The sequence below is a fragment of the Rhinolophus sinicus genome, linkage group LG07 (assembly GCF_036562045.2).
Source record: "Rhinolophus sinicus isolate RSC01 linkage group LG07, ASM3656204v1, whole genome shotgun sequence".
NCBI lineage: Eukaryota > Metazoa > Chordata > Mammalia > Chiroptera > Rhinolophidae > Rhinolophus > Rhinolophus sinicus.
In genome coordinates this window covers 107069303-107091489 of record NC_133757.1, presented here as the reverse complement: position 1 = coordinate 107091489, position 22187 = coordinate 107069303, and the positions used below count along the sequence as shown (strand labels likewise).

The 22187-nt window shown below is 35.1% G+C and overlaps 1 protein-coding gene across 1 annotated transcript in view; it reads right to left on the bottom strand.

The window, feature by feature from the left end:
- IQCM (IQ motif containing M) overlaps positions 1-22187 on the bottom strand; it is a 243171-nt gene that overhangs the window by 163414 nt on the left and 57570 nt on the right. Inside the window, exon 6 of the mRNA XM_074338725.1 lies at positions 5338-5447. Within this exon, the coding sequence (XP_074194826.1) occupies positions 5338-5447 (110 nt within the window). The remainder of the gene's footprint in view (positions 1-5337; positions 5448-22187) is intronic.

Sequence of the window (22187 nt, the reverse complement as noted above, 5' to 3'; positions counted from 1 at the left end):
ACAATTCTATAGTACATCATCTATATATCACATTGTTTCTTCACCACCCAGAGTCAGTTTTCCTTCCGTTGTCATATATTTGATCCCGCTTACCCTCATCTAACAAGCCCCTCCCCCCTTACCCTCCTGTAACCACAAGTCAGACAGAAAAAGTCAAGACCACATGATTTCACTGACATGTGGGATATAAAACTCAAAGAGGTCTTCTAATAAGAGTGTTGGAAGAGATTAGCAAAAAGAGAAACCAACAAGAGAACTGGCAGACAAAATGAGAGTGGTCATAGACTCCAGAGAAGAGGAAAGGGTGAAAGTCCGTTTCAGAACAAATAATTAAGGATGGTACAATTCTTTGTGATCAATACAGAAAAAAATTAATTACAGCAATATTTATGCAGCATCCTTATCTTTTTTTTTTTTTTTCCTTTCTCTTCTTCCTATTAACATCATGGCTGTGTTTTTCACTGCTGTGGGAACCTGAGTCTGTTTTGCATTCCTTTTACAGGAAATGTCAGCCTATTATTCACTTATTTGGCAAATATTTTCTGAACCTCTGCTTTATGACAGAAACTATTCTAGGCATCGTGGCTGCACAAGTGATCTAAAATACCCTCAGCCTTGTGAAGCCAACATTTAACTGAGGAAGGCCAAGAAGAAACCAATAATGAGGTAAATAATGTACTGTCAGGTTGGACTACATTGAAAAATAAAGTCAGTGATGCTCTTTCAGGTGGGGTTCAGGGAAGACCTCTCACAGGAGGTAGCATCTGTCAGAGATGTATTATCACATCTGCCTGCTTCTGCCACTGGGAATCAAATAAACACAGACTTTTCACAATTAATTTTAGGGTATCCTGCACAAAAATTAAGAGCAATGAATATACGATGATATTTTCCCATGCAACTAACTATTTGTGTGTGTATGTCCTTGTCTCCTTATCTTCCCCATCTATCTTTATCTACTACTACTACCACCATTATTTCTAGTACTAGTACTATTACTACTACTGGTCTACGATTCCTTACTTGAGACTCAGAAAAACCAAAAACCTTTGAAAATTAAGACATTTTTCATAACACATATGGAGGTAAAATTTAACTCACCTGACCTTTGGTGGCAAACCTGAGTTGAACCAACCGACAAAAAGGCCTACATACTGACTTCTATCTCCCACTTAATGAGAATAGTCCTATGCTTTATTGTACAACATCAACATGTTTTGATTACAAATTTGATTGCAGATCCACTTGTCTTGTTACGTTTCTAAAACTTGAAATTTTCTGAATTCCAAAATACATCTGGCCATAGGAGTTTCGAGTAAAGGATCACAAGCCTGTACAACTGCTACAAGCTACAACTATCACTACTGTTGGTGCTGCTACTACAAAACAGTGCCTTTGAGTAGCTCTCTATTTGTTATTCCAAATCATTCTAACATTCCATTGGCCTGAAAGTGTATAACTAAAGAGAAAACTTTGCATCACATCCATTTATTGTGTAATGAACACACGTGACCTTTTAAACATTATTTTCTGATCATTTAAAAAATCAAATTACAGGAAATCTAAGTCAACACAATGTTAACATACACAGCCATATCCAGAGCCTCTGATCATAACCTTGGATACCAGCACTCTCTATGCCCACTGGCAGTTTCTACGTCTACTTATTATTACTACTAACATTTTTATTCATAGTCAACATCCATGTGTGGTGCATTTTGTTTGATGAAAACAAGCTAATTAGTGCTGAACCTTCCCCTAGTTCATAAATTTATTCCTAAGAACATTGAAAGGAAGTGAAGTGAGACATGTTCAGTAACAGATGTTTGCCTTTTTTGGCTGCCTTTTGACAGTTTGTTCTCTTTCATTACTTTTCAAGAAATTTAGTTAATGTTCCCTTTTCTAGAGACCAAGTGGCCATAGTTTCCCAGGAGGTTGGGGGAGGGGGCACTCCCCAGGGCAGGTACAGCCTGTTCACTCCTTTAACCTAGTATCTGTTCAAATGCTCTCTACGTTCAACTTTTCATTCTTTCATCCAGGTTTTGACAACAATCACACTCCATCTTATCTAAAAAAAAGCAACAAAAAAAAAATAAAACACACACACACACACTCACACACGTTGACTGGCAGCTGTAGGACTAGAACTATAGTGGGCATTATCACTAGTGCCCCTCAAATAGCTCTCCCAAATGAGATCATCTCAAAATAAAGGGTCAATATGATTGAATGAATTTGGTTGAATCTCTTGGCTTCCACAATAAAGAAAGATGGTGAAGTAGCTTCCAAAAGTAAAAATCCAATGGTCTTTAATAATAAAAGAAATGAAAAGTGTGTAGATTAAGATTTTTCTGTGTAAAATCAAAATAAATTGATCCAAAAATACAAATTAAAAATTATCCCATTTCTTTACCTAAGCCTCCATTTTTAAATATGATTTAGTATAGGTGGGATAGCCATACAGTTAAGTGACGGTACATTGGTAAATCTAAGTAACATTACATATAAATCTTGCATTCGTCAAGCTTTTTTTTAAAACTTCATGAGAATGTTACATATAAATCTTGACCAATTTACTGTGACTATACATCTTAACCTACTTTTGCTAAAATATTCATGGCATGCCTCCTCAATTTTTCCCAGTAAGTATCTTAGCTAGAACAACAGTAAGAATTTTTACCTAGAAGTCAAAATTTAATAACATAAGATAAATTATGACTATAAAAATACACTTCAGGCCCAGGTAATATTGCTGCAAGACAACATAACTATTGAGATGTGGGCTTTTAATTGCAATTATGTATATTTTATATACATAATTTTATATTGGAGTGGGGAAGGAAAAGAGCAGAGAGAAGAAATTGTGATGTGGGAGAAAGAAATGAACAAAGATTTTTTATAGTTAAACATTAATTTACTATTTTTATTTTGTAATAAAATCTTTCAAGAGATGCCCAAAGTATTCTGACTGTATAATTTAGTAAAGAATTACAAAAAGATTATCTAAATTTCCAAGTTAAAAGAACAATATTTCCTTAGATTCTTACAATTTTCTTTTACTAAAATGTTTCAAGAAAATTCTTCAGAGAAAAGTGATAAATTTCATGTTAAAAATCTAGCCAAACCCATTCTATGGTCAAAATTAGGCTTATGTAAAGAATAATGTTATATTTGAAAATTTTCATTTCTTAAAAATATTTCTACAAAACGAATGGATTTTTTTTGGTTTATTTTTTGTTTATGAGATGAAGCTGTAAGTACGTTAAAAAAGTACGACCAGTGACTTGTTTTCCCCTCTCTTATATAGGATTTGTTTGTTCCTCGTGGGGGAAGGAGGAAGAAGCCAAATACACAGGGGCACATACATAAAACACCATCTATTATGTCCAAGCCATGGTTAGTAGCCCTTCGTGCTACTAATTTCCCACTCAGCAATGAATAAAGACCCCCAGTTTGCATTCAGAGCTCCCCAGAATTAAGTCTACTCTTGCCAGATGTATCCCCAAAAGAAATATGTTTAACTGTCCTTTTTCACACAGCTAGAAGCAGTCTCTAAATTGTCAGCCTAAAACAGGGTAGAACTGGGAGGCTTAGAAGCAGCAGTTCATTCTTTTACCTTTACTTGAAGATAATGAAAAAACAGCCTTCTATGGGTATTACTTTTATTAAGGACATGTATGCATTAGAAATATATATCCTGTTAGCTGGAGGTAACTGTCTCTACTATTATTAATTAACATATTCTGAAAGTAGTAAATTACAAAAGCTATCAGAATTTCAGAAACATAATATTCATATAGTTTCCTTATCAAAAATTTATATAATTTTTTCTCAATAATATTCACATAATGTCCTTATCTATAACAGGGTTGCAATGATTCAGTTTTAGTAAATTTATTTACAAAGAATTTAGCAATATAAGTTTAAATATGATGCAATTCAGAAGGCTAAGTTTACGGGAAAAATATAAAACTCAACATTTGTTTTTTGTTTTTTTTTAAACAGTAAAGAATTATTCAAATGATAGGAAAAATAATTTTTCCATATATGTCTGTCGTCTAATGGTGTTATGTACTGAATTGTGTCTCCCCAAAATTCATATGTTGAAGCACTAACCTGCAGTGTGACTATGTTTGGAGTTGAGGGCATTAAAGAGGTAATTCAAGTAATGGAAGTCATAGGGTAGGGCCTAGTATGATGAGTATCCTTATAAGAAGATGGCGTGACACCAGAGACACACACAGGAAAGACCACATGAGGACACAGTAAGAAGGCAGTTGTGTGCAAGCCAAGGAGAAAGAGGCCCCTAGAGAAACCAGCCCTGCTGGCATCTCGATCTTGGACTTCCAGCCTTCAAGACTTGGAGAAACACATTTCTGTTGTGTAAGCCACCCGGTCTGTGGCATTTTCTTACAGCAGCCCAAAAACACTAATATGAAGGACAAGAAGAAAAATAATGTGGTGATGTGAAAAGACAAAAAGGCAGAAAGGATGAGACAGACATATTCACACCCAGAACAGAACACATAGGAGACGTAAGAAACCCACACACATATACAGACACTGTAAGACACAATGTTGTAAAATAGCGTTTTGCAGTCTTTTAAGAAATTGTTGCAAAAGACATCAGAATCACATGAGTTTATCCTACTATTTACATGGAGAGATGTTAGGACTTGCCCTGTTAAAAAGATAAACTTAAAGTCTTTTTTCCCATTTTCAAGCCCCAGATCCCCATGTCCCTATTTAGAGAGCCTTCATTCATAAAACCATCACTGTGTGTTCATAAAATTTCCCTTGGAATTTTTAGTCTTCTAATTGTGACACTCCTAATACCATGTTTCCCTGAAAATAAGACCTAATCGGAAAATAAGCCCTAGCGTGGTTTTTCAGGATGACATCCCCTGAACATAAGCCCTAATGTGTCTTTCAGAGTAAAAATTAATATAAGACCCCGTCTTATTTTCAGGGAAACATTGTAGATGTCTTCATTCTCCACTGGCCTCCATTCTATTTTCTTAGGTAAAGTACCATTATAAAAATAGTGGTTCTCACGTTTAGGGAAAACCATTGTGATGGTCACTTTGGCTATTAGTGCTCTTCAAATAAAAATTAATACACATATTTAGGAGTAAAAATGATCAGCAAAATTTACATAAGATATGATAACGGAACTAAAGCACTGCTTCGGGGGAAAAAAAGATGCATTTCAATAAAGAATCATTTTAAGAATGAAACAGGTCCATAGTAAAATCTCACATGTTATATCAAAATTAACCCAACAATTTCCCAGAAAAATAGTAATTCAACTCTGTGTCCAGTTTTACAAATACTTACGGTACAATATTCCCGAAATGATGATCCAGAGAAACTAGGAAAACTGGAGCCTCGTGTGGAACGGGAAGTCCTTAATGACATAATTCCTCTCCAATCGTTGAATGCTTTGGCTGTTAGAAATATCAGTGCAGGTTAAAACAATATTTATCCAGGAAAACAGTAATCATACTGCTTAATGTTGCAAAGAGCAAAGTAAATCATCTTTATGGCCCAATTATCATATATTAAAATTGCATCTTGTCATATAATCAGAGAGACGTAAAGATGTGATAGCATCCAAAGACAGAGGCCTCAATTAATTGGCTCCCTCATAATATAAAGCTCTGGTGTTTTTAATGGAGATAGTGTGCCCATCAGAAAAATAATAGGCTCCTTCTTTTGACTCCCTTCTCTTAAAGAACATTGACTACTTTTTTAAAATGAGACTTAAAGCAAAATCATATTTGTGAATAGCATTTACAAAAATAAAAGAACCATTCTTCTCTCTGCTACGTAAATACTATAAAGGAAAATTCAGAATTATTATGAAGGCACAAGCTATGGAACTGCAAAGCACTTAAGGCAAATAGGTTGAAAGAGCAAAAGGTTAGCTAGCATATACCCACATATTTCTTCTGTCTAATGGCAGTTATTACATGGAATTTCTGCAGAAAACTTACTTCTTTAATGACAAGGAGAAAATTTAAGATTTGTTTATTTCTCAGAAATATAAATCATTTCAAAAAGTTAAAAACTCAGTTTAATCCTGCCATCCAAATGAATCGAACTATTGTCACATTTCCGTTTTTCTTTCTAACATTTATATACATATATATTCTTTCCTGAAAATTTCAATTTAATAGTCATCTATGGACTGGTAAATTTCAAGCAAATTTAGAGAAAACTCAAAAGTAATAAATGCTTTTATTTTATTGCTTCCATTTATTTACAGGATCATAAGTTAAGTGACCCATAGGGAGGCAGTGGTAACAAAATATTTAGAAACGTGATGCTATCTCAGACACATCCTAATCAAATCACGTACACAACCTATCCCATATTAATTGTATATGTATTTCTTTCATTTCAGTCAAAAAGAATCTCTGCCCTCTATCTAAAAGGCAACATCTCTAGAAGAGAAAACATGATAAAGTGCATACTTTAATCACAAATCAATATAAACAAATGAAATCCTTTAATGCAAGCAAATGTCAATAACGGGGAGATAACAGAGAACCTGAAAATATTAGAACCTGGGAAGAGGATAGCAAAAGAAAAGCCATATGTGTTACACTCTAATTGAGGACTTTTATAAACTTGGGGAGATACAGGATAGCATAAGAGTTCTCAGAGACATGTAAGCCCTCACAGCTTTTTTGATTAATTTGAAGCACTCCTTGACTCACTAGCACTACCCCTGGAGGCTTCTCTTTCCAAACTCCCTTTTAAATGTATGAACTCTTCCAGGACAAGGACAGTATCCTACTTGGAATTGCTCTGTCCTTCTGGTTCATTAGCAATGAGATAAAGGTAGCTATGCAAACACTGGTGAACAAGACTTAGCCTTATGATGTTAAATCCTGCATGCAAAAGGGAAACTTCCTGATCACTGAAGAGCCCAACCCAAAATGAAACTAAATGCCACACAACTTATTTTACCAAGAGAGCCCAGAGCATTTCAAATATTTCACCTTGTTTATCCACAAAACAAGACTCATGTAGTTGAGAAGGCCATTCATTATTTTCTCCAGTATATACGCATCAGACTAGAAAATATAGCTATAACTTTTCTACTTCAGGAAGCAGTAAAGCCTCCACTAAAATCCTCAAGGTAATCATTCACACACTGATGTTATGCTAATGACTCCTCCTCAGAAGCCAGGCACAGAAGGTGACATGCCACAAATTCTGGTTTATTTCTCAAAGTCAGTCGAAAGTTATAAAGTGATAGTTTTGAAGACCAAAGTCCTACATCAAACTAAATCTTTACAAACCGTTCATGGAGCCAACAGTCTTCACAGATAATGCCACAAAGAAATGAAGATTCTGAATTCTAGGGGTGCGTGGGTGAGGCAGGGAGGGGGAGGGGGAGAGGGAGAGGAAGAGAAAGAGGGAGAGGGAGAAGGAGAGACAGAGACAGAGACAGAGACAGAGACAGAGACAGAGACAGAGACAGAGACAGATTGGGGGCAAGCATAGGCTGTATATTGATAAATGAAAAAAATAAGAAATCTTATCAATAATCCCAGTTTATCAGCCAGCAATATAGAATAAAATACTCTGAGATTAAACAAATCTGGGGAAAATACATTATCAAAATTTAGAAAGAAGCAAAATGGTTTCATCAGGTTAACAAAGAATTATTAGCTATAAAGCAGCTAACTCCGAAAGTAAAAAAAAAAAAAAATCATTAAATAACTACCCATACTGAGTCTTCCTGCTTTTAATTTCCTTGATACTTAGACTCTTTCTGAAAAGTATTACTATACCGCTAGTTCATGTTATGTTGTTGTCTTCTGTATATCTTACTTCCCTATCTAGACTTAACTGTCTTTCACTTGTTTTGTATTCCCCCCAAAACTATATACAATGCTGTGCCCCAACCATATGTACTATGCATGCTCCTAGACTGACTTGGCATTGATTGAAAGGCCCAGCAGCAAAACTGTTAAGAGTGAAAAGCCCCATACAATGCAACTGACATAAATATCGGAAGGAATGGAAAAGCCTCAAAAATAGATTTTTTTTTTTAAAGTTCTACTTTTATTTAGGACCAAATATTTTTTACCAGACCATCTCCCCTCGCTTTCTAGCATCATCTTAATGTTTATAAATAGGTAATAGATTTTTAAATACATTTCAGTTGGGCATGGCTTTTTATTTTATTTCCCATTCTGTGTAATTAACAATGAGCCAATTATTTACACAGGTGAGAGATTTCTAAAATCTAATAAGCATAGTTATTTTAGAAATTTGAATTACTCAGATGGCTCACAGAAAACTGATAAGATTGTATACTACACTGATATTGCCAAGAGAATAAGGAAAAAAAAAGAAGGGGAAGAGGAAGGAAAGACAAATTCCTAGCTAGTTAAAATAGTCACCCTTCTGTAATCGTTGTAGTGACAAACATTTACTACATATCTCAAATAGATGACTTTGTCCAAGTCACCTGAATATCAGCAGAAGACCCAAAGATAATAGAAATTCAAACTTGTCAAATACACTGTTTCAGAAACCAAATGTTCATAAGAAATAGTCGATGCAATGCCTCCAACAGAGCTGAAGAAGTCCAAATGAAGGCATGAAGTATCTTTATGAGGACATGATAGAGCCCAAGACACCACTGGGTTCAGTGGTCCTCTGTCCTTACAGCCTCTTTTATGCCAAGCTTGTTCTGTTTCCCTTTTATCAATTCCCTTGTAACAATTAATTCTTTGAGTTAATTGCACATGCAGTTTTAATCTGTAGGTAATTACAAACAATTAATAGTTAGGAGACAGAATTAGCAGTTCTTGGTTTGATTATCTATATAATTAAAAGGGGTGGTAAACTAGAGTTGACAAATAGCATCTTAATCACTTGAATAATCAAACCCCAGAAGCTTGCGTGGCAGCTGAATTCCATCTGTTATATTAGTTCAAATTTTAGAATCAATGACTGACATGCCTATTTAAATCAACTTACATTGTTAATTTATAGTCAAAAATGAACAATATGTATTCAAAGATTACTTAAACTATTTACCTTCCTTCATTTGTTTATAATGAACTGTTTCCAAAAGGATTCAATAAAAATAAAGATTCAACAGACTAACTATATATATATCCACTGAATGCCAGTTAATATTCATGGCTCCCAAATATTGTGATATAAAACATCTATGAAATATTGATAACTTTTTTTGGATATAGGGATAACTATATCTATACCTACATATATATTATAGATATAATATATAGTATACATATACTATGCACATATATTATATCTATAATGTATGTGTATATATTATAGATATAATATACAAATCTACAATATAACATATATTATATATAACATATATCTATAATATATAGATATAGATATAGATGGGTAGATACGAACTTCATTTTTATTAAGATATAATACAGAACAGTGGCATCACTGTTGCATAATATATTTCTGAATTGTCAAGTGTTTGAACAATTTGGGCAGATACTTATAAGCTAATAGTGGGGAAAAAAATTTTTAAATCATGATTTCTGATTTAATATGGTTTGTTACATTCAGCTGTAAGGCAGCTCCCTTGACAACATCACTAAATATTGTAACTATAAAGGAAAAGATGAAAATCTCAAGGAGACCCAAGATGGCAGAGTAAATAAACAATGTGTCTGCTTCCTTCCATGAACACATTAAAATTGTTACTAAATTATAGAACAATCAACCTGGAGAATCATCTGAAGTCCAGCTAAACAGAAATTTTATAACTAACGATATGAAGAAGCCACATTGAAACTGGTAAGAGGGGAAGAGACGCAAAACAGGCTTGTCCAAAATCTCTGTGTGGCAGATAACTGAGAGGGATACCTCGGCTGCAGAGATTCCTTCTGGAGGAGTGAAGGAGCCCAGCCCCACACCAGGCTCCCCAGCCTGGAGTACTGGTGCTGGGAATGGGAGGCCCCACAACATCTGGCTGTGAAAAACAGTGGGGATTCCAACCATCTGGGTGAGACAGAAGGCTGTGAGAAACCCAAATATCCTCTCAAAGAGCCCATGCAGAGACTCATTCACTTGCAGAAACTCACCTTGGGCTCCAGCAGAGGGAGAGTGACTCGGAAGGCATAGGAGGCATACAGGAAGCAGACTGAGATGTGTGGCTTCAAGGCCAGGGCTAAAGGGCAATCCCTTTTTCTCAATAAGGAGTCCTATTCCCATGCAGCTGTAATTTTTAATGTGCTGAGCCCTGCCCTTATGCTTATGGCGAAATTTGAATCTGACTGGTGTGGTGGTTCCACTCTGCTGACTCACTGGGACCCCATCCCACCCAAAATCCCCAAATTCCTGGAGGTACTTTCTACAGGAGCAGCCAGCCCTGTGTGAATTGCAGTCTTTCTTGAAAAACTGTCAGAGTCCACAGGTTCCGGGGGGCACATCTGGTCTCAGTGTACTCTAGGACTTTTGCTGAGTATCTCCAAGGCGCAGCACTGGCACCAAACCAGACTCTACATTAGCCTATTGACCACAATGCTTCCCACTGTAGTGACTCCTTGAGATCCTGCCTTATCCAACTTGCATGATGCTTTACCAGTGGTTGAATTTTAAAGGAACCAGCAGCTGGCAGCTGGAGTCAGGTTGTCCTGGCTTTTTGGAGAGCTACCCCAGGCCTGGTACTGGTGGCAGCAGTTCTTGATTCACAACACGGCCTCTACTATGTGCCTCCAAGTTTAGCACAGGCAGCAAAAAGCCACAGATTATATTGTAGCTCCTACCAGGTAGTCCCTAGCTGGTGACCGGCAGTGGGTGACCTGGGCCTGCACCAGAGCTCCTCCCAAGAGGCTCCAGAACCAACATACCTAGAGGTTAGCTTCAGACCACAGCAGAGCATCGCCCAATTAGCCCCAAAATCAGCACACACAAAGGGCAGTCTCAACAGGCATCAGAGCCTGCTGGGGTAAATCTCATTCAGTAGGGTAAGCCTACCACACAGAAGCCCATAGCTGTAGATGTGGCCAAACCACACAACCAGTCAGCCTGAGGGTCAATCCCACCCATTGACATGCCAATATCACTCAAGGCTCAACTGTAACAGGAGAGTACACAACACTGACACAAGAGACACTCCAGGAGAACCTGGAGCAAGTGACTAGGGAGATTATGCCAGGGCCCCACAGGGCACATACTACATAAGCCCACCTGGTCAAGACTGGGAGAATAGCAGCCCTACCTAATACATAGAAACAAACACAGAGGAAGCCAAAATGAAGAAACAAAGAAATATGTCCCAAATGAAAGGACAGGAGAAAACTCCAGAAAAACAACTAACTGAAATGGAGGCAAGCAACCTACCAGAGACAATGTTCAAAACAATGGTTACGAGGATGCTCAAGGGACTTAGTGAGAATTTCAAAACAAAGAGATAGCAAGCTTAAGAAAGGACATAGAAACCATAAAAACAACCAGTCAGACATGAAGAATACAATAAGAATGAAATGAAGAATGCACTAGAAGGAATCACCAGCAGACTAGATGAAGCAGAGGATCAAATTAGCGATTTGAAAGACAAGGTAGCAGAAAACACCCAATTGGAACAGCAAAAAAAAAAAAGAAAAAGAATTTAAAAAAATGAGGTTAGTTTAAGTTGACCACTGGGACAACATCAAGCATAACAACATTCACATCATAGGGGTACCAGAAGGAGAAGAGAGTAAGCAAGGAATTGAGAATGTTTTTGACAAAATAATGAATGAAAATATTCCTAACCTTGCGAAAGAAATAGATAGACAAGCCCAGGAAGCACAGAAAGTCCCAAACAAGGTGAATCCTAATAGGCCCACATCAAGACACATTATCATTAAAATGGCAAAGGTTAAAGAAAAAGAGAATCTTAAAAGTAGAAAGAGAAAGGCAACCAGTAACTTATAAGGAGCTCCCATAAGATTGTCAACTGATTTCTCAACAGAAACTGTGCAGGACAGAAGAGATTGGCACAAAATATTCAATGTGGTGAAAAGCAAGGACCTACAACCAAGACTACTCTACCCAGGAAAGTTATCATTTAAAATCAAAGAACATATAAAGAGCTCCCCAGACAAGAAAAAACTAAAGGAGTGCATCAAACCTGTACTACAAGGAATGTTAGAGGGACATCTTTAAAACAGCGGTTAAAAAAAAAAAATCAAAATTATGATTCATAAAATGGCAATAGCTACATATCTCTCAACAATTACTTTCAAGTAAATGAATTAGATGCTTCAGTCAAGAAAAAGCAGGGCTGAATGGATATGAAAATAAAACCCTTACATATGCTGCATAGACGAGACTCACTTCAGATTGAAAGGCACACACAGACTGAAAATAAAGGGATGGAAAAACATATTTCATGAAAATGGAAACAAACAAATAAAAAAAGCAAAATAGACTTTAAAACAAAGGCTGAAACAATAGACAAAGAAAGACCCAGTAATCCCACTTCTGGGTATTTATCTAAAGAAATCCAAAACACTAATTCGAAAAGACACATGCATCCATATGTTTATAGCAGCATTATCTACAATAGCCAAGATATGGATGCAACTGAAGTGTCCATCAATGGATGAATGGATAAAGAAGAAGTGGTACATATATACAGTGGAATCGTACTCACTCATAGAAGAAAATGAAACCTTACCCTTTGTGACAACATGGATGGACATTGAGGGTATTAATGCTAAGCAAAATAAGTCAAAGAAAGACAAATACCATATGATTTCACTCATATGTGAAATCTAAAAATCAAAATGAAATGAACAAACTAAAAAGAAACAAACTCATAGATACAGAGAACATTTTGATGGTTTCCAGATGGCATGGGTGTTAGGGGGCTGGGTGAAAAAGGGGAAGAGATTAAGAAGTACAAATTGCTAGTTACAAAATAGTCATGGTGAGGTAAAGTATAGCCAATAATATTGTAATAACAATGTATGTTGTCAAATAGGTACTAGATTTGTCAGGATGATAACTTCGTAAGTGGTGCACTGAATGAACAATGGCCCTAAAGATACTCATGTCCTAATCCCTGGGACTTTTAAATGTTAGCTCCTATGGCAAGAGGAACTATGCAGATGTGATTAAGAATCCTGAGAGGGGAAGACTATCCTGGATTATCCTGATGGGCCTTACATCTACTCACAAGTGTCCTTACAAAAGAGAGACGGAGAGAGGAGAAGAAAATGTGATAACAGAAGCAAGAGATTGGAGTGATTTGAGGAAAATGTCCTGAGCCAAGGAATGCAAGCAGCCTTCGGAAGCTGAAAAGGCAAGAAAACAGACTCTTCCCTAGAGTGCAAAGAAGGAATCAGTCCTGTGGACACCTTGACTTAGTCCAGTGAAATTGATTTTGGATTTCTAGCCTCTACAACTCTAAGAGAATAAATCTATGTTGTTTTAAGCTACCAGGTTTGTGGTAATTGGTAGAGCCACCATGGGAAATTAATATAGTCTTCAATTCTGAAAATCTACTAAAAGACTTTAACTTTTAAGATATTCTACTAGACCCACAAAAAATAAAAATAAAAATTTAGAAACGTGTTGGCTCACTCACCTTATTATAACAAGCCAATTCTTTAAAGTAGAGGCCAAAAACAATAAGTAGAAAATAAACTAAGACTTTAAAAATATATATTTGTAAAGTAAATAAAAATTGAAATGAGAGTTTTTAAAGAGCCAAGAAATACAAGGAAACCAAAAACATAATGACAGAATTACAATGTCCTTCAGAATTAGTAGAGATATTAGAGACAGTGCAGAATATCAAATGACTGGATTTGGCAAGCACTCTTAGAATGCAGAATAAAGTGCCCAAAGATTAAAATGACAAGAGAGAGTACAGATTAAAGAAAAGAAAAAGTAAATATCCATCAAAAGAATCATACACATTGTTGAAGATGTAACCAGAAATCTTAATGAAGAAAACATACAATATTGAATAATTTCCTGAATTAAAAAAAGATGAGTCTTCTCAGTATTGCGGCTCATTGCATTTTAGGTAATATTAATTGAAAGAGGTTTGTATGACAGTACATTCTGCAAAATTACAGAAATAAGAATATTTAAATGATAAGAATACAGAATATTTCATACATGCTTAGAAAGGAAAAAAAAAATCTCAAAAGTGTAAAACTCAGTTTGTTCTCAAATGTCTTCTAAGAAAGAGCAAAATAATCAATACTAGAACGCCACCAACAGAATTTCCAGGAAAAAGAAAAGTTGTGAAATGAAATTTTGTAACCAAATTGACTTCAATGCATAAAAGACAAAAAAAAAAAAAAAAAAAATCATTCCAAACACACCAATGCCCTGAAAATTTCAGAGAAACCATGAGTTTTTGGTTAAACAAACAAATACTTATCTAAAGACAAAGACATGAATCAAAATTAAGGACAAAAGAAGTTAGAAATCATGGTATAGGAGTACTAGCCATTCCTCCATTAACCAGTGTATTCATTTCTAGTAGGAGCACCTGCAGTCACGTGAATTCTGTAGCTAGGACTTAAAGCTTGGTCCTGCCTGGCTTTATGTCATAGTTTCTTTTCTGCTTATTCTACTTTCCCAGGAACCAAACAAGTTGTTTCCTAGGGTATAAACGAACTCACAGTTGAAATGAAAAGGTCTTGCAAATGGAATCTTGTCCTATGATTACCAAAAACAATAACGACTAATCAATACTGTTCTCTCATACATTTACAATGGCTAAATGTCTGGAACATGTACCCAGAGACCCAGGAAACAAGACAAGAATAACAAAGAACACTATAACTGCTATTTTATTTTCACAGAACCTAAATAACTTTTCTCCTTTTAAAATTCAAATTCAATCACCTGAATCATAACTTGGTCCCTCACAAAGTTCCTCTTTATGTCATAAGAACAACCTCTGAGTGTTTCTATGGCACGCTGTTGTTTAACGAAGGAAAAATGATACCTGGAAAATAAATTGTAGGAAATACACCAGCGTTTTAACGGTGAGTATCTCTGCGTGGTGCAATAGTAAAGGACTGTCACGCGTGCGCGCGTGTGTGTGTGGTAATATTCTGTATTTTCCAAATTTTCTGCATTTAATTATAACTAATTGCAATTTTAGAGAAAACTCATTCCAAACAAGACTATATAATTTTAGGTAAAAAGAATAAAAACTATGAATAAAAGCAAACTCTGGAGAAAGCACCATAGAATTCTCAGGACACTCACTTTCTAGGGAGGCATGAGAGTAAGATTAAATTTTACTCCTTTTTCTAAACAGGAAATTTTCTATTTATAAGGAGAAAACACAATTTGTTAAAAACTTCTTTTACCAAACATACATACAAAAATAAATGTTTCCTTTAAATTTGTCCTCAATGAACACAACATTTTAGGGGACGGGTAGGTTGGGGAACCACAAAATCTGTAAAGAGTCAAAACTTATATTCCCTTCTCAGGAAATAAGAGAGACAGTCTGCTGTGTCATAGCAGCTTTGGAAAACATTGGCCTCAGGCTTAGAAAGTAAAGACCCTTGATTAACTAACGCAGGAGCCCAGGTACCAGGGCTGTCAGAGATTTACTTCTACAATGCAGGGGCAGCTATCTGAAGACGTGACCTGAAAATGCCTCTTGATGGCAGCTCACCTGCCATCTTTGCCAAGAAGCACTCTGACAAATACAGCTCATGCTGGCAGCAAAGTGCAGAATCCAGGAGGGCAGGCTCCGTGGCCAGGACACTGTTTTATCCTATGCCTGGTACAGAATTGTGCTAATAGCTTTGAATGAATGGATGTTCAAATGAATAGGATGATGTGTTTTACAGATGACAATGATGTCATAGGCTTACAGGTGAGAGAGAGCGAGAAAGATAGATAGATAGATGATAGATAGATAGATAGATAGATAGATAGATAGATAGATAGATAGATAGATAGACAGACAGACAGACAGACAGACAGACAGACAGCCATCCATCCAGGAGAAAAGTAGATATTGAGTGATAATTCATTGGGAATGTTTTCAGTGTGCTCCCACCACAAAAGGAAGCAATGATCAACTAGTCTTTTGTTTGTCTCGTGTAATTCTAATTTCTTTAAAGCAATTCTTCCAGTTTTATTATGTGTTGATGTTTGGACCATATGGATCTTACCTATTTCAGTCAAGGTTTTGGTGCCCACGCTCATACATACTTGGTGAAAATGAAAAAGATTTCTGGGAATGCAATTTGTCAGTAAGAGAAGTCTTTTAAATATTTATATTTTTATGCAATATCAATTTCTAGGAACCTTTCATGAGGAAATAATCTGAAATATGCCAAAATATTTTTTAACAAAGATGCTTATTAAGGCATTATTTATATTAATTGTGCACAAGAGTTAACACAACAAACTTGAGACTACTATTCTTAGAAAGACAGTCTTACAAAGTTGACCACTGGCTGGCATCTGGGAACTTGGCAGGTAATTAGCTCCCTACAATGAAGTGAAACTTTCTCTAAAAGATAAGGGGATCTCACTATGCCTAGACTATGCAAACAATATGGTTTATGCAGAATACCTACTTTCCTGCTGGAAATCTGGACTATTGCTACATGCTAAGCAGAGGATGCGATGTGACCATACCCCAATCAAAGCCATGGGCGCTGAGTCTCTAATGAGTTTCCGCAGTACACAGTACTTCACACGTTATGACTCATTACTGGAGGAATTCAGTGCATGCGTGTGACTCCACTGGAACAGGACTCTTGGAAGCTTGCTCCTGGTTTGCTCTAGACTTCACTCCATATGCCTGGTCCCTTTGCTGATTTTGCTTTGTATCCTTTCACTATTATAAACCTCAGCTGTGAATATGACTATCTACTGAATCCCATGAGTACTTTTAGCACACTACTGAATCTGGGTGTGATCTAGGGGACCCATACACAATAACATCAGAAATAACATAAATGTCCAGTAATGGGAAATCAGTACATATAAGCATTGGATTATTTTATAACAAGAAAAATTTTGCTTGTGAAATTATTTACATTAAAACTATGATACAGAAAATTGAAAATATTACATACCTTATGCTTTTAATTATGAACCAAAAAAATCCATAAACAAAAGGACTAAACAAAAATATGCCAAAATGCTGAAAGTGACAGCTTCTGGTTTCATCAAATTTCTGTCTGTATTATAGTCTTTTCTTTTGTTCTGAATGTGGGGTTCATGAATCCTACAGTAAGTACCAGACTCACATATGGCCACCTTTTAAAGCTACCCTAATTGTTTTTTGTTTTTGTTTTTTTTTCCTTATACCAGTTGCTATAGGACCTAACCCATGGTTTATTTCTGAATAAGCTTTAGAGGAATGAATTAGGAAGCACTCCATGAACCCTAGACAAACACATTTGAGTTAGACATAAAGGATAAGCATGCTGAACATGTTTAGCTCAAACTCTGCCCAGTTTGGTCTCCACATCACATGGAAATAATCTGACACAATCATACCTTATATTTGAACAGTTTAAATGCTAAGTGAATGAACAGAAGCAGGTTGTTAGCTGAGAGGTTCAGCTTACAGGTTCATCCCAGTGTTGGGAAATCTGGATCCTAGAATGACTATGGGGCAGAAGGGATGACGTTCCATGATGCCGTCACATATATGTTCCATCATTAAAGGAAATACACACATGCCACTCCTTCTCAACTATAAGGAAACAGACATGAACATTTGGCTTTCCAGAAGTTCTACAACAAAAATATATTTGTTTTGTAATATAAAAGGATGATTAAGCTTTAGAAAACAAAACCTATCTTCAAAATGTTTCATCACAAATCTTTGGGATTTTATTTATTCACAGGTTATGCATGAGTTAGAATTATTGTGCAAATTCTGGAATCAGCTGGCCTTTTTAGAAAACAAAAAGAAGAATCTCATTCCCTCGGAAAGATTGTTAATTTTTAGTTATTTCCATCAGTCTTTGATGATTGGCTTGTCAGAAGATTGAAGTTCATTAATGTATCATTATCTTTAGTAAAAGCTCATTAAAGCAATACATTCAAGAGAGGAAATAAGCGTCTAGCGAAAAAAACAAAAGGATAATTACAGAACAGCATTTTAGCCCTGCTTGTGTCTGTGTATTTATTCCAAACATTTCATTCCACTCTTTTCTACATCCCTAGTCATAGCTAAGAGAAAGTTAAGGTATAGACTATATATGATTGGTAGAAACTTAATAAAATTATAGGCAGAGTACTACAGAGAAATTAAAATTTCATGTAAGTACAAAGAGATTCACTAAGACCAAGTCTATAAAGCTCCAGCAAATATCACACATAAATATAACAAATAAGATTAGTAAAATAAGCTAACAAACAAAAACTTTCCATTATTATGATCGATAGTTAATTATTGGATTTAAAGTTTAGCCAATTTCGACCTGTTCTTTTCAATCCTTTCAATCATCATCAGAAAGAAAGCAGAGATAAAACGTAAATCAATGTTTTTACTTATGAAAAATATAAGTGAAAGTAAGTTCTGAGTGAATAATGAAAATTCTGAATATTAATGTGTTAAATGTTATCTACGAAGTAGCCATGTGGGCCCTGTTTCCATTATTACTGATCATGAAAATTGATTGTACTAATAAAATATTTCACAGATGCTCTGTCTTCTTACTCCTACACATCAACAGATCAAATTCAACAAAACTTGGTTCTTTTCAGAAACATAATACGTATTATTTTAGCAGCAACTTTAAGAATAATTGAGGACAACATTAAGTTCATTTCTTAATTTATCTTACTGGTTTTACTAACTACTATGTCCTTATATGAGTCTCCTCTAGTTAAAGTGCTCTACTTGCCTTAACCTAAACAAATACTGAAGTCCATCTCCACTCATTTGCCTCTGCTGTTCTCCCTACCCATGGTAGTTCATTTTATGCGTCAAGTTGTCTAGGGAACAGTGCCCAGATATTTGATCAAACATATCTGGACGTTGCTGTGAAGGTATCTTTAGATGAGATTAAATTTAAATCTGCTTTGATTAAAGCAGATCGCCTTCCATAATATGGTGGGCCTCATCCGATCAGTTGAAGGCCTTAAAAAATGAAAAAAGACTGACGTTTCTCGAAGAAGAGAGAAGTCTGCCAGCAGACCCTTCACACAGAAGCTTTGTTGGAAATATTGTAAAATTCTAGGTCAGAATCTTCCTCTGTTAGAGCAGAACATCAGAAACGCATTTTATTGTTGATCTTCTATACTAGAACATAAGGACTACAAGGTGAACAACTTTTGTAATGTTTACCAGTGTCTCTCCAGGAACAGAGGTCACATAGTTAGGGCTCAATAAATATTTGTCAATTATTCCTGTATATCAAAAATGCTGTCACCAGCACAAGACCATAAAATATCAATTATCAATATTAAATTATTAGGATGGAAATTCATTTCAAAGATTCGAGTTCAACTATGTATGCTCCTTTCTGAAAATTATTTATCAGTAACTTACATCTATTTAGCATGTTAAAAATAGCTTCTACGTAACACCATCTCATTTGAGCCTCATCTCTAATGAGAAATAGATAAAAGAATTACCTCTCCTATTTTAGAAAAGAAAAAATGGAAGCTCAGAATATTTTGGTCGGCTGAGATTTCAACCCTGGTTTTTTTGTTTGTTTGTGTGTTTGTTTGTTTGTTTGTTTTTTACTCACGATCCTTCATTCTATCAATTGTAGAAATACCTTTGTTTTTTTTAGCTTAGCATACTGCTAATTAATCAATCATTTTCATTCAATATTATTAATTCTAGTAAGAGAGAAAACAGATCCTGAGAAGTTGAGCTCAGAGCCAAAGGATGAGAAAGAGAAAATCAAACTCATTTTATGGGCTTTTTGGTGCAATATTAAGGAATACAATTTCAAAATCTTAAAAAATATGTAGAGTTCGCTTTTTACTTTAAATATAAAAAGTCACAAAACAAAATCTTTCCCACTCTAACAAGCCAGATAGTCTATAAAACAATTTTTTAAGCCCATCAGATAGCTGAGGTCACAAGGCAACCTGATGAACTGTGATACAAGGTCAACAAGGTCTTCCAACGAGAGAGAAAATACAAATAACTTTGGGCAGAGCATCAGAAGAGATGACCACCACAGAAGCGGGCAAGGAGAAAACAGCTGAAATTTTAATAAATCTTTAAAGGTCAAATGTGGACTCACTTGAAGCAAAGAGTCCTTGGGATCTAAGACACTGGGGCATCTGCACCCACTCTCCTACTCTCTTCTAAAGGCTTCCATGAGTACAGATGAGAAAGAGTAGGGTAGGCCAGGAGGTCTGAGAGAGACCGCCTGTGATGCAGGTGTGTGCGTCTAGCCTTGGTTTGGAGGTGGAACAGAAGGACCTAGAGAAGGCTGCCTCCACACCAGACACTGCATGCGTACAAGCTGGTGACTGGGGCAGGCAGAAAACTCAGCTCAGTTTATGAAGCAATTATGACCCTGATAGCAAAACCAGACAAGGGTATTACAAGAAGGAAAATTACAGGTCAATGTCCTTGATGAATATATATGCAAAAATCCTTAACAAAATATTAGCAAATCAAATACATCAATATATGAAAAGCATAATATGATTGAGTGTAGCCCAAGAATATACAGTTGGCTTTACACAGAAAAATTAATCAGTGTAATTCTCTATAGCAATGTACATTGAAAGAAAAATCAAATAATCATTTAAGTACATGCATTAAAAAAATTTACAAAATTCAACATACTTGATTTTAAAATATATATATATATATTTTACTACAATCTAGGAAAAAATAAAAACTCCCCAATACTTACAAAAGGCTATACCTACAAAAAACTATAGCTAATATCATATACGATGATGAGATATTGAATGCCTTCTGTCTAAGATTTGAAACAGGTAGGATGTCTATAATCAGCATTGTGCTAGAGTTCCTAACCAGTGCAATAAAACAAGACAAAGATACAAAAGAAGGCATACAATTTGGAAAGAAAAAAAGAAAAGCTACCTTTATTTAGAATAACATGATGTGTATGTAGAAAATTCTAATGAATCAGAAAGAAAACTAGTAGAACTAGTAAGTAAATTTAGCAATGTTGCAGTGTACAATTCAATGAAAAAAATAATTGTATTCTATATCATACCATGAATAATTAGTAAAAGGGATTAAAAATCAGTATTATTTGCAACAGCGTGAAAAACTCAAACTATTAAAGATTAATTTCACAAATAGTATAAAAAGTTTACATAAATATAAAATATTTAATTTATAAAATGTAAAATATTGCTGCAAGATTAAGGATAATTTAAATAAGTGGAGACATACTATGTTCATAGATTGAAGACTTAGTATTAAGATTGTTCTGTATCTCTCAATTAATATACAGATTCAAAGCAATGTCACTTATAATCACAACTATAAAGAATCTCATCTAAATCTCATATTTACCATGAGAAATAGATCAATGAAGGATTTTTCTCCCCCCATTATAAATAAGACAAAACTATGGTTTTTCCCTTCTTTCACTGTTCTTTCTTATCTTCCTTGAAATTACTGTTTATTAACTATTTTCCTCTTTGATTCCTTAAATTCTAACTATATTTTTCACCTCTATATCATCTCAGTTTGGGGTTTTTGCCTTAGTTAAGGTCCTCACCTTTCCTAAATAAATCATTCCTTTTCTCCAAGTTATTATTTTTTTATTTTGAAGCCAATCTTGTGATAAAAGGCAATTTTAATGAAGCCAAGAATACATTAAAAGTTTTTTAACAACCAGACAGCATCCTTGATGTATCCTTCAGAAAAAAATTGTTCTTATTTTCACGATGCTTAAAAACCTAAATCTGACAAAACAAACCAATAGCAAAATAGAAAGGAATTATAACTGAAAAGAATAAAACTACTGTAACTATATTTACACATTTTACTTATTTTCTTCTACATCAATTTATTAATTGTAATGTAAATTGGTTTTGAAAACTTGTGGTATTGGGATCACAAACAAAATCCCAGCTATTTTTAATTATGTTCTATTTCAGAAACACTGAAAATTGATTTAAAAATTACAAATACCATTTTAAAAATTCATGTTCTACAGATTAATTGTGAAGAAACACTTTCATTCACACACTTTCAAAGACATTCACAATTA